Source organism: Macaca nemestrina, chromosome 18 (genome assembly GCF_043159975.1).
Source record: "Macaca nemestrina isolate mMacNem1 chromosome 18, mMacNem.hap1, whole genome shotgun sequence".
NCBI lineage: Eukaryota > Metazoa > Chordata > Mammalia > Primates > Cercopithecidae > Macaca > Macaca nemestrina.
Window position 1 is genome coordinate 11,311,515 of NC_092142.1, and position 14,077 is coordinate 11,325,591.

Sequence of the window (14,077 nt, forward strand, 5' to 3'; positions counted from 1 at the left end):
TTCCCAATAAGTCTGTTTGAGGACACTTTTGACTTGGCCGAGTCTCATCGCCAATGGGGCATCTTTGCCAGCCAGCAGAGAATGGTAAACGGTCTCTGGTTCCTTTGCAGTATCCTGGGAACTGCCTGGGTTCATTGTTTAGATCACATGTCTATCGGATGCTTCTTTGGAAACCCGAGTTGCCTGCCCTGAATCGGGCAGATCAGCTTAATCCATATTACAACTGCAAGAACCTGAGATCTTTGTATTGGTGAGGGGGTTAGAAGATCCCCCAGTGACTTGGAAAAGAGTGCTGTAAACAGCCAGTGCCCACCCAGGGGCTTGTGCCACTCTGCATTTGGCTCTGTTAGTAAACATCTTGGGTCTTGGGTACAGAACAGCTCATTCCCTGAGGAAGTTTGCAGGCTGGTGGGGGAGAGAGCCGTAGAGCCAGTGACTGTACAGTGTGACAAGTGCTGGGATCACCCTGGGCCCAGGGTTCTATGGGAACGCTTCTTGGCAGCTTTCTGGAGGAGGCAACACCAGCGCGGGTTCTCCAAGAACGAGCTGAAGCCACCACAGTGGGCAGCAGGTGCGGGAGGCGGAACACTGTGACCAGGACCCTGGGGGTTTTCTGGCATGTCCAGGTGGGGGCTGATAGCTGTGGGAAACAAGGCTGGAAGGAGAAAGGCGCTTGGGATTTATCTGACGCTTCGGGTGACCAAGCGTCCTGGTTTGCCTGGGCTGAGGGGTTTCCCAGGATATGGGACTTTCAGTGCTAAAACTGGGAAAGTCCCAGACAAACTAGTATAAACTGGTCAGCCTATCAGTGACAAGTGACAGTTCCTAATACACTCTTGCCTTGACCTGGGCGGTATGGATGGAGAGGAAAAGTTTAAGATAGTTGAAAGAATTTATTTATTTATTATTTATTTATTTAACACACAAGGCATCTGGAAACCCTCCCCCTTTTTTTTTTTTTTTTTTTTTTTGGAGATGAAGTCTCGCTCTGGAGTGGAGTACGGTGGCACGATCTCGGCTCACTGCAAGCTCCGACTCCTGGGTTCATGCCATTCTCCTGCCTCAGCCTCCTGGGTAGCTGGGACTATAGGTGCCTGCCACCATGCCCAGCTAATTTTTTTGTATTTTTAGTGGAGACAGGGTTTCACCGTGTTAGCCAGGATGATCTTGATCTCCAGGCCTTGTGATCCACCCGCCTCAACCTCCCAAAGTGCTGGGATTACAGGCGTGAGCCACTGCGCTCAGCCCAGACTTAACTTTTTTAGAACAGTTTGAGATTTACAGAAAGATTGAGAAGATAGCACAGAGAGCTGGAAACTGTTTTTAGCTTCATTATTCTTTGTAATGCTCCCAGCTTGCAAACTGGAAAGGAATTTTCCTGTTAGGGTTTTACTTTTGCTAAATGGTAGAAAACTTCATACCTATGGTCTCTGTCTACTGAACTGAGTTAGTGATTTAGCTCAGGTAGATCGAAGTAGTCGAGAGGTTATTTGCTACACACCATGGATGGTTTGTTGTCCAGATTAGTGGCAAGGCTGTGACATTGACTGACAAATGTCCACCACCAAGCAGAAGCCTGAGTAATGGAATCATTTGATTGCTACTGAAGCATCATCTTTACCAGGAACTGCAAGTCTACAGCTGGTAGAACTTGGTTGTTTTTGTGTTGTGGCCTTATTCTGGTCCTCTTTGTGTGGGGGTCAAGATTTTTGGTTCCAAGTGACAGGAACCAGCTAGAATTGCCTTCAGCCCCAAATGGATTGAATAGCTCCTGTCACTGAATGATCTGTCCTGGCTAAACCATGGCTGAATCCAGGTGTTTGGAGCCATCAGAAATCGGCCTCTTTCCACCTCTCAGCTCTACCTTTTTCCTATTGGTGTCATTTTCAGGCAGGCTGCAGGCTTACATCGTATCAGCTTAGCACTCCTGGGGGAAAAGAGAGCTTCTTTTCCTAATATTGCCAGCAGAAGTCCAGAATTGAGTATCTCTGGACCAACGAGGTCTCATGCCACCCCTGAGCTGTCACTCTGGCCAGAGGTATAGGGGGGCTGTGATTGGCCATTCCTCACTCATATTTCCTTCCCTAGAGCAAGAGTGGGATGAGCTCCACTCAAGCTAGTGGAAGAGAATGAGAGAAAAGGGTGGTTTCCCATGGGAGAATCAGGGGATACTGCCCAAAGAAGGCGGGGAATGGATCCATGGCAGGTTGACAGATGCACACCTACTCTTGGTGTATTCAAGTTTTGGCTAAGGTGGCACTGACAGTGTTAGAGAGCTTGGGGTACAATATTGCTGTGTTGATTTTCTTTTCTTTTCTTTTCTTTTTTTTTTTTTTTTGAGACGAGTCTCGCTCTGTCACCCAGGCTCTAGTGCAGTGATGTCATCTCGGCTCACTGCAAGCTCTGCCTCCCGGGTTCATGCCATTCTCCTGCCTCAGCCTCCCAAGTAGCTGGGACTACAGGCGCCCGCCACCTCGCCTGGCTAATTTTTTTATATTTTTAGTAGAGTCGGGGTTTCACCATGTTAGCCAGGATGGTCTCGATTTCCTGACCTCGGGATCCAACCACCTCAGCCTCCCAAAGTGCTGGGATTACAGGTGTGAGCCACCACGCCCAGCCTTTGATTTTCTTAACATACCATCTTCACTACGTCACACATTATGGGTCCTAGGCACCCACTGTGTCATGTCTAAGTTCTTCCAGGCCTTCAGGGTGCTCCAGACTCTGTTCCCACCATGTAGTTTGGGAGCACAGGGAGCCAGGAACACCCAGCACAGGCAGATGCTGTTTAAATGGAGACCTGGCCGGGCGCGGTGGCTCAAGCCTGTAATCCCAGCACTTTGGGAGGCCGAGACGGGCGGATCACGAGGTCAGGAGATCGAGACCATCCTGGCTAACACAGTGAAACCCCGTCTCTACTAAAAAATACAAAAAAAATAGCCGGGCGAGGTGGCGGGCGCCTGTAGTCCCAGCTACTCGGGAGGCTGAGGCAGGAGAATGGCCTGAACCCGGGAGGTGGAGCTTGCAGTGAGCTGAGATCCGGCCACTGCACTCCAGCAAGGGGGACAGAGTGAGACTCCGTCTCAAAAAAAAAAAAAAAAAAAAAAAAAATGGAGACCTACGAGGTGAGTGGTTGTTATCAGGCAGTGGGGTGTCAAGAGAAGGGAAGGATGTTTGAGGCAGAGGAAAAGGCAGTTGAGAAAGCCTGGTGGGGCAAGGGGAGCAGCGCACGTTGGCAGAACTGAGGTGGTTCAGCAGTTCAGCAGGGGAGTGTTCGTTGGGGAAGAGGTGAGGACCCAAGCTCATAGCCATACTTGGGAGAGTCTCCAGAGGCCAGTTCCCCTGGGGCCTTGTAAATCACCTTAAGGAATTCAGACTGTGAGTGAGAACAGGAGGGAACCACTGAAGGTTTTTTAACCACACAAAGGCTGTTGTCTGGCTGAAGCTGGCAGAGTGGATTGGAGGAGGGGCAGACTGGAGGTGAGTGTCCATGGGGTGGGGGTGGGGTGGGACACTGCTGCTGTCCCCTGGTGAGTTATAGTAGCAGCTGCTGTCATCCAGGCGTATCTCCCGTTGGTGGTCCACTCACACACACACCTCGCTTGCCCACTTGAGCTCCTCTGCTCTTTTCTTCCTGCCCATCCAAATCCCTAGCTCTATCCCCAAAATGCCAGTTCTTCCCTAAAAATTGCCCTGGTGACTTCAGCCAACAAGAGTTTTGCTGTCCGCTCTAACTTCTCTTGTGCCTGCTCACACTGTCCCACACAGTTAACACATCATTATATACTTCTCATCGCCAAAGAGTGGCTCAGCTGTTAGCTTTACGTTTTTAAAACTTTCATCCCAGCCTTGAGTTAGACCCTCTGGAAGCTGGCTGGGGTTCAGACCTTGTCTTCCTTTGTTACATATCTTTTTGTTACTTTCTCCAAATTTGAACATAAGCATCATGAAAGCCTATATGGTTTGTTCAGCTGGGTACTGTGGGATGCCAGCACAGGACCTGGCAGATAGTAAGCAATCAACAAATATTTGTCACAGGATGAACGAGAGGCAGACCTCTGTTTTCAGAAAAGGCTAGTCTTTTTCCCAACAACTGCTTGTTCTTCCCAGTTTTGGTCACAGCACCTGTGCCAGAGCTGTGACTTTCTCTAGGTCTAAAAGCCCTGACTATACCCTACATATCCCCGGCCCAGCCTCACTCGCTGGCCCTGTTTGACATGTTTGGGGGATGATTCACCAGGGGAAGCACCACCTGTGAACACCTTCTCTCATCCTCCAGCCTGATTCCACCCTGCCTGAAGCTTCTCCTCATCCTGCTGGCCAGAAGGCTGAACTCTGAGCAGATGGTGGTTTTCAGGGCACAGTGGGACACACTGGGGAACGTCTGCAGTGCCTCTGCCCAAGTGCTGGAAAGGCCAGACAGACACAGGCTCTGTGTCCCCCATCCCTGTACCACACCTGAGACATTGTTATTTGGAGCTGTGTGGACATTGGGGGGTAAATTTCTAACCCCCAGACCTCCCATCATTCTGCTTATCCTTTCTCATGCCCCAGCTTGCAAATATACATTTCAAAATCTTGAAAGAGGAGCGTCCTAATAATACCATATTATGGTGCAAGGCATAACACTTGCAGAAAATGCTGTCACTGAAATGAACTTGGACTTAGTATTTCTGTCTCTGCAATGGACTGAATTCCTAGTTTTTGAAGGGGATGGGGCTTTATTAACTGCAGTGGTTTAACTTGTGAAATCAGTGACTCTCTTGAGAAAGCAGAGGCTCTTGAGGCGGGATTTGTTTACGTCCATCATCCTTGGTGATGCACCTCGAGTGTGTTGGTTGCAGTTTCTCTTCTCCAGGCATTTCAAACTCTGAAGCTCATCTGTCGGTGGAGAGTTAGCTAACGGGCAAAGCTCCGATATTGAGACTGCATCTGCAGAGCTCCTGTTGGGAATATGAGAATTTTGGCTCTTTGCCAGACAAATGGGAGTAAGAGGACTTTATAAGGACTTTCTGCAAGATCTGATAATATTTTCATGCTTTTTGGTTTATCTATTTGGTGTTTTTTAAGTTTATTTTCTTTTTTTGTTTTGTTTTGTATGTTAGGCATTCATAACCTCATGTAAATTCTTGGCCAATATAATTGTTGCTTTCTTCATTGTTTGCATTTTTGTAGTCCTAGAAGGGTTATAATCATGGGGTCTGGAGTTCAGCCTGCCTGGTTCTAACCTAGGCACCTCCTGTGCTGCACCAGGGCCCTGGGCAGGTGCCTCAGCTCCCAGAGCATCATCCCCAGAGGGTTGATTGTTTCCGGGATTAAACGAAGCACTCAGAGACTGGCAGTAATATTAAACCAAGCACTCAGAGACTGGCAGTAATAGGAAGCTTCCACTCTTTTACTGAGGTAGATACATAGTTTGAGAAAAAACATTATCATTGTAACAGTGGTTATCCTTGTAAGAGAAACATTTTAATTTGCTGCCATTAAGTAGCAAGGTAATTCTTCTGTCTTTTGAAACGTTTCTGAGATAAGGACACAGCTCTGCACACAAAGATGATCGTAGCAACGTTGTTATCCCTCAAACAATTAGGAATCTTAATGCCCTTGGAAAGAGTTGCTACTGTGCTTGTCCTTTCAATGGCATACTGTGGCCGGGCGCGGTGGCTCAAGCCTGTAATCCCAGCACTTTGGGAGGCCGAGACGGGCGGATCACTAGGTCAGGAGATCGAGACCATCCTGGCTAACACGGTGAAACCCCGTCTCTACGAAAAAATACAAAAAACTAGCCGGGCGAGGTGGCGGGCGCCTGTAGTCCCAGCTACTCAGGAGGCTGAGACAGGAGAATGGCCCGAACCCGGGAGGCGGAGCTTGCAGTGAGCTGAGATCCGGCCACTGCACTCCAGCTTGGGCGACAGAGCGAGACTCCGTCTCAAAAAAAAAAAAAAAAAAAAAAATATATATATATATATATATATATAAAAAAAAAAAATGGCATACTGTGTAGCCATTACAGATATTTGCAAACAGTTGTCAATAACCAAAAAAAAGTGCCTTTGTTTTAGCTGAGGTGTGGAAAAAGATTGGCATGGAAATGGATAATGCAACATGACCTCAACTATGTCAATATCCATAGTAAAGAAAAAGATCCAAGGAAAGAGATCACAACTCCAGCAGCAGTCATCTCTAGGCGCCATGGTTGTCATTTCTCTTTCATTGTTGTCAAAGTTTCTGACCTCTCTAAAGTGAATGTTACGTTTAGAATCAGAAGGTTATTAAAATGGGCCAGGTGGGCTGGCTCATGCCTGTAATCCCAGCACTTTAGGAAGCCGAGGTAGGCAGATCACTTGAGGTCTGGAGTTCAAGATCAGCCTGGCCAACATGGCTAAACCTCATCTCTACTAAAAGTAGTGCGTGGTGGCCTGTGCCTATAATCCCAGCTACCTGGGAAGCTGAGGCAGGAGAATCATTTGAACCTAGGAGGTGGAGGCTGCAGTGAGCCAAGATCACACCACTGCACTCCAGCCTGGCGACAGAGAGACTCCTCAAAAAATGACAACAACAACAAAAAGTTATTAAAATGTTTATCTCTCTGAGGTGGTTGAATTACCTGATCTTCCAAAGCCCTGGAATTTGATAGAGCATTAAAACATTAAATCTTAATCCATTCAGCCTTTTCCCCTATTACATTCAAGCGAATGTATACTGAGAATCTCTTCCTCAAATGTTGTGTAAAACAGTGTGCTAGGGCATTGTGGGACAGAAAGACGAGCAAGGTGAAGGTGTAACCTCCATTGAGCTTTGGAGCTTGAAATCTAGTGGGTATTTCCATATACCATTAAAAGACATTTAGAAAATGAATATTTCAAACAATATCATTTACAATAGCATTTAAAAAATATCAACTACCTGGGTACAAATCTAACAAAAGATCTGCAAGACTCCTGTCAAGTAAGTGTGGAAAGAAATGCTGTAAATATCAGAATGTTACACTCTTGTAAATATGTCAGCTCTCTCCAAATTTAGCCATAGATGTAGGGCAAGTCTAAGGAAATTTTAGCAGGTATTTTTGTGGAAACGAAGAAGGTGATTTTTAAATGTATATGGAAATTAAAAGGTCCAAGAATAGCCAATATAATATTGAAAAACAGAAGGAAATAAGTTGGAAGACTTAATTACCACATGGCAAGGTTTACTGTAAAACTGCAGTAATCATACAGTGTGGTCGTGATACGAGGATAGACAAATAGATCAATGATACTGGAGTATCCAGAATGAGACCCACACAGGTGGTCACCTGATTAATGACAGTGGTGGCGCTGGAGTGCATTAAAGAAGTGAGGGCCTTTTCTGTAAATGGTGCTGAGTCAAGTAGATTTCCATATAGAAAAAATTAATTTTGGCTAATACCTCATATCATACACAGAAATCAGTTCCAGATGTACTCAAAGTCAAAATGTGAAGAGTAAAACAATAACTGTTAGAAGAAAACAGCATTTCCCTATAACCTTGGGGTAGGTAAGAACCTCTTAAGCTTGATACAAGAAACACCATCCAAGGAAAAGATTGATAAATTGAACTACATTAAAATTAAGAACTTCTGCTCATCCAAAGACCAGTATAAAGAGAGCGAAAAGGTAAGCCACCATCAGAGAAAGTATTTGCAATATGTATCTCCAGTAAAGGATTTGTGGTCAGAATATATGAAGAACCCCACCAAACAAGCAAGAAAAAGCCACACAGCCTCATTTTAAAAATAGGCAAAAGACTTGCACAGGCATCTCACAAAAGAAGATAGTCAAACACTCCATAAACATATATGAACGGGCACCCTGCTTCGTTAGTGTGGGAAAGCCCCCATGCAACATCATCACATACCCAGCAGATGGCGCCACCGACCAGGGCAAAGAACGCCAAATATTGAGCGGCCAAGAAACAAACGGAATTCTCAGACCCTGCTTCTGGGCCACAGGGCTGTGGGCGAGCTACTGAACGTCCCCAAACCTCACTTGCTGTCTTGGCCTGTGCAGTGGCAACAGTGTGCACATCTTCAGGTTACTGTGAGTCTGTAGGTCACATGAAGCCCTCGCAGAGAACCAGGCACATGAGGGTTCCTAGAATCTTCTTTTCAGGACTTACTGCCCTGCCCTCTCTGCCTGTAAGGGCCTTCTGGTAGTTACTAGGACTTTTTCCTGAAGAAATTATTTAATGAGGGCAACAATAACAATAACTAGCACTTGTATCATACATAGTAACTGCCAGGTTAGTTATCTGTTATCTCCCAACACCACCAAAATAGGTAAAGTATTTAGATAAAGTATTTAGGTACCACTGCTGTTTCATCGGGTGAGATAACTGAGGTGCACAGAGAAAAAGTAACTTGCTCAGGATCACCCAGCTAATAAGTGATGGAGGTGTGCTCAGACCCAGGCATTCCAGTGTCTGTGATTAACCCATATGTTCTAATTATACCAGTGTTTGTAATTGACCATATACTCTAGTGCCTCTCAGGAAATACCAGACTTTCTCTACTTCCTGACCTCTTCACCATAGCTCTGCACTGTCTCTTGCCGTGTCTGGCATTTGGATCCCTGGCTATGTTCAGTCGTGTATGCTTTCATCTAAGTTATGTTCACAAAGACCATCCCCTGCCCCATTCAGCATTTATTGAACACCTGCTGTGTATCAGATGTTTGGAGTACATTGGGGTCACCAAGATGAATAAGGTGATGGTGCTGACCTTGAGGAACTCAGGTCTAGTAAGGGAGGCAGATCTTTGCAAATGAGGGTGGGCTGTGCAGTAGCAAATATGTGTGGGTACAGAGGTGCCAGTGAGGAGGGAACAAATAAATCCACCTGGGACGGGGCATAGGGAAAGTTTTACCAAGAGAGGCCCGAGCTGGGTTTTGAAATATAAGTAAGAGTTTACTGGTTGACAAGGATGCCAGAAAGTCCCATCAGTTGAAGTCATGTGGTCCTAAAGAATTTAAAATTTCCTCGCCTTTTTGGGGATCTTCAGAGCAGACCCACTCACCTAAGCCACCACCTTCCTTTGACCAGGAGTATGATGTGTGATGCTAATAGATGTGCACAGAAGAGAGGAGGGAGGATCTGCCCTTCCCCCACATTGCCAACAATGCATTGTCACTGGCAGGGTGTTGGGCACATAGGGGCCTGCGTGGGGACTGTCACTGATGGCCACAGCTGGAGTGGTACAGTGACTATCAAACTTCATTGGGATTGGGGCCCTGCACCAAAAGTCCAATTCAGTGGGTCTGGGATAACTTACAAAGGTGATTCTGATGCGAGATGCCTGGGAACTGCAATTTGGAAAACTCTGCTCTTTGAAATTCTTGGGGAAGATGCCCTTGAGGTAAGATGAAGCTGTAGATTTGGGAGCGGGTCCTCCAACAATTCATCCCAGGGTGGTTCAAGTGCTGTTTGATTTACCTAATTACAGAGGGAAACTGGGCCTATGCCGCCACCTGCGTCCTTGTTGGTAGATTTGGGTACAAATGGTTGAGGATTTGTGTTTTTTTGAGGGTTCTTCTAATTACTGCATATTAAAAATTACATGCAATTTCTAATTAATAAATTAAATGCTTGATTATACTAGGTCTTTAAAGCATAACAGTAATAGTATCAATAAATAAACCCCAGCATCTTTAAATAGCAGATTGTTCTTTATTGTTTCATCTTCAAGCTGCTTCCTCTTTATCTCTTACCCGTTTTTAGAGATTGTAAATGGGACAGTCCTATCTAGCCCTTTCCTTCCTTGCTCTCACCAGACCCCCAGCCCTGTAAACTGAAGTTGGCCATCAAAGAAATCAGGAGGGGAGGGGACTTTTCCTGAGTTGCTTTTTCTTGGTGTCTGCTTTTCCTTCTCAAGCCTTAGCTCCCTTGACAGGTGAAGTTACCTGGGATTGTGGGCCCTGGAGAAGCTGTCTTAAAAGCTGTACCTGGTGGCACTCCCGGGGCGTCCAGCCAGACTTCTAGTCCTTGCACTGCTCAGGACTGGCCTCGGTGATTCTTTTGGTCTTTCCCACCAGTAAAGAGGCCGTGAGGACTGGATGGTGTCTGCCTGTCTCTGCTCCAGCACCTGTCATTCAGGCCTGTTTGGGTAGATGAAGTACAGCACCATAGCCTCTCCAGCCCATTTGTTTGTTTGTCTGTTTATTTAGAGTCTCACTCTGTCACCCAGGCGGAGTGCAATGGTGCGATCTCGGCTCACTGCAACCTCCACCTCCCAGGTTCAAGCAATTCTCCCTGCCTCAGCTTCTGGAGTAGCTGGGATTACAGACTTCTGCCACCACATCCAGCTAATTTTTGTATTTTTAGTAGAGATGGGGTTTCACCATGTTGGCCAGGCTGGTCTTGAACTCCTGACCTCAGGTGATCCACCCGCCTCAGCCTCCCAAAGTGCTGGGATTACAGGCATGAGCCACTGCTCCCAGCCAGTCCATTTAACTCAGTGAATTTAACAGTCTGTTCTCAGCAGATAAGACCATTGCCCTTGGCCTGCAAACCACCCAGATCATTTGAGCCGTAAGTTCTGATAGGCACACTGCACTTGAGAGGGACTGCGAGCATTTCAAAGGGAATTGCATGTGAATTTTGTCCCAGCAACTGCTCTGGGACCCAGCCTTCCTAAGCTGTGGCTCCATCTCTCTAAACCTCATTAGTCCCGTGTTAGGCATCCAGCCTGAGCTGTATGTCCCCACTTGCTCTGAAGGCATCAACATCATGGGGAGCATGTGAAATAGGTGGCTACTTGCTCTTCTCTCAGTCCTGCTGAATCCGAATCTCCCAGGAGGCCCCAGGAGCCCCCACTTGATTCAGTTATCCAGGTGATTCTCTTGCACACTGCAGTTTGAGAATAGCTGACTTCAAGGGTTTGACGATTTTCTTGTCTCAGTCTGGGTTGGTGTGTCCTTGGTTTAACCCTTCAAAGCTTTGTGTGCTATTTTTCTTGGGTTGTGAGTTACATCTAATCTGAATGGGAAATTGCATTAACCAAACCTGAGAAAGCATTGCTGTATTGTCTCCAAAATATTGCTAATGGTCGTTGAACTTGGCTTGCATTTCAGTTGGTAACCTTTCATTTCCTTTTCTCTCATTTCTCTCAGGTATCTCTACCACGTTTTGACCAAAAACACCACAGTCACAGAACAGAACCGGAACCTGCTAGTGGAGACCATCCGCTCCATCACCGAGATCCTGATCTGGGGAGATCAAAATGACAGTTCTGTATTTGAGTAAGGGTTTCTAATGATTGCTGTTTTTTTAATTATTCTTCTTTGAATGTTTTTCTAAATGTATACCATGAGTCATTCCGGATGATGTCAGGATTTGACGCTAATTTGATCTTGCCCAGATATCTATCTCTGTCTAGCTGTAAAAAAAAGTGCCCTTGAAACACTATAGAAATGCAAGCCAAAAATGGGGAAGTTATGGAAATGAGTGTCTCTAGAAAACCTGAAAATGTCATGGGTAATTTTCCTCCAGGTTGTGTCTGATCATTTTCCCAAAAGAAGGAGTACATGTCTGGTGGTTAGATTTGACATGAACAGAAGGCCCGTGCCCTGGGGGAGTCAAACAGTTACCATGTTGACTGATGACCAGGCACAGGGCTGAGCTCCTGATGAGACAATCCAGCTAAGTTTCCCACCCACCCCGTGGTAGAGGCCCAGTTGGTGTCCCCTTTTTTGCTCAAGGTCACATAGCTGATAAGCGGTGGAAAGGCGACACACACCCAGAATCTGTGAGGGGTTCCCCCAACTCTCCTACTTCCTAGGTGAGCAGTCCTCAGCCAGGCTCTTCATCTCCCTAAGCCTCAGTTTCTTTACCTTTAAAGGAGAGAGAAAAAGTTCTCTTTGTCCAGTGCCTGGTACAGGAATAAATGATAGCAGATGATAAAGCTAGATATGCCTCACTGGACAGTTAAAAAGCAAGGGCTGCCAGGCGCAGTGGCTCACCCCTGTAATCCCAGTGCTTTGGGAAGCTGAGGCAGGAGGATCGCTTGAGCCCAGGAGTTCGAGACCAGCCTGGACAACATAGGGAGACCCTGTCTCTATGTATAATTTAAAAATTAGTCATGCATGGTTGTGTGTGCCTCTGGTCCCAGCTACTCATAAGGTTGAGGTGGGAGGGTTGCCTGAGCTCAGGAGGTCCAGGCTGCAGTGAGCCATGATCTCGCCACTGCACTCCAGCCTGGGTGATAGAGTGAGACCACGTCTCCAAAAAAAAAAAAAAAAGCAAGGGCTGTTAACTGTGAACTACCTCCCTAATAGATCTGCCTTGATGTCTTAGTGCAGAAGGATTTGGGACTGGGTTATGACAACCACCAAACACGGGGTGGCGGTGTGTGTGGGGGGGTGTGTGTGTGTATTATAAATATTGAGGCCACTTTTAAAACTCATTTTTGGAAAGTAAAGGTGTTCTATTTTTAACCTGACTTCTCGTTAGATATCCTAGTAAGAAGGATATTACCCTTTCATAGATTCAGACAGAATTAGGCAGCACTGAGCAAGTTCCTGAATATAGGTTCAAGATAGGTTTATATTTGCATCAGTAAGGTTATCCAATAAAGCTACTTGTGGAGATGCAAACTCTTGAAAATGCAAACCTGTAAACACTGGATATGATCTCCAAAGCAAAACATGTAATGAAGTTGTGTTTATACACGGAACTAGCTTCCTTTAACGATACATGGGGAATTTTGTTTTGTTTTTTGAGATGGAGTCTTGCTGTGTTGTCCAGGCTGGAGTGCAGTGGCACCATCCCGGCTCACTGCAGCCACTGCCTCCCAGGTTCAAGTGATTCTCCTGCCTCAGCCTCCTGAGTAGTTGGGATTACAGGCATCCACCACCATGTGGGGCTAATTTTTGTATTTTTAGTAGAGACGGTGTTTTGCCATGTTGGCCAGGCTGGTCTCAAACTCCTGACCTCGGGTGATCCGCCCACCTCGGGCTCCCAAAGTGCTGGGATTACAGGCTTGAGCCACCATGCCCAGCCGGAATTTTTTTTTTATTTTAATATCTTGTTGGAAATGAGAAAGACCTTTGGGTTAAAGATTAGAAACTGTGCCCCTGCTTGACTGGAATGGACTTATTTTTTTTTTAGAGACAGGGTCTTGCTGTGTTGCCCGGACTGGTCTCAAACTCCTGGGCTTGAACGATTCTCCCTCCTCAGCCTCCCAGTGTGCTGGGATTACAGGCGTGAGCTACTGCACCCTGCCTAGAATGGACTTTCTTAGTCCATCTGTCATCTTAGAACAGCTGCTGAGCTCTTGGAGTCCCCATGATTCTTAAACAGCTATCCAACAAAGTTCCTAAGAAAATTTTGTTTTTATTGCATTTTAAAATTTTGGAGTAATTTTAGATTTATAAAAAAGTTGCAAAGATAGTACAGAAAGTTCCCATTGTAAGTGTCTTACATTACTAGGGTGCCCTGGGCAAAACTAAGAAACTGACCTTGGTACAGTATTATTGAGTCAACTTCAGCCCCCATTTGGATTTTGCCAGCTTTTCATTAATATCCTCTTTCTGTCCTGGGGTCCCATCCATGTTCCTACAGTACATTTGGTTGTCATATCTCTTGTCTGCTCTGTTCTGTGACTCTTTTTTAGTCTTCTGTTGTTTTTACGACCCTGAAAGTTTTGAGAAATGCTGGCCAGGTCTCCTGTGGAATGTCCCCCAATCTGGGTTTGGGGGAAATCATGTTTTTCTCATGATTAAACTGGGGGTTAAGGGGAAGTAAGCTGTAGGAGTAAAGTGCCCCTCTCATGCCATTATCACAGGGCACTCACAGTGTCCACATGACATCCTGGTGATGTTACCTTTATCACCTGGTTAAGGTGCTGTCTGCCAGGTTTCTCTACTATAAAACTACTCTTTTCTCCTTTGCCCACACTGTTCTTTAGAAGTGAGTCACCAAGTCTACCCCACCTTTTCATGATGAGGGGGTGGGGGTTAAGTTCTACCTTCTAGAAGGGGGCAGTATCTACATATATTATTTGAAATTCTTCTGCATGGAAGGTTCATCTCTTCTCTCTCGTTTATTTATGCTATCATTTGCTTAT

General features: G+C 46.0%; 1 protein-coding gene across 6 annotated transcripts in view; it reads left to right on the forward strand.

The window, feature by feature from the left end:
• LOC105467772 (C-type lectin domain containing 16A) overlaps nt 1-14,077 on the forward strand; it is a 240,001-nt gene that overhangs the window by 2,368 nt on the left and 223,556 nt on the right. For all 6 annotated transcript variants that reach the window (XM_011717473.3, XM_071084122.1, XM_024788485.2 and 3 more), the window contains exon 2: nt 11,124-11,252. In XM_011717473.3, the coding sequence (XP_011715775.1) occupies nt 11,124-11,252 (129 nt within the window). The remainder of the gene's footprint in view (nt 1-11,123; nt 11,253-14,077) is intronic.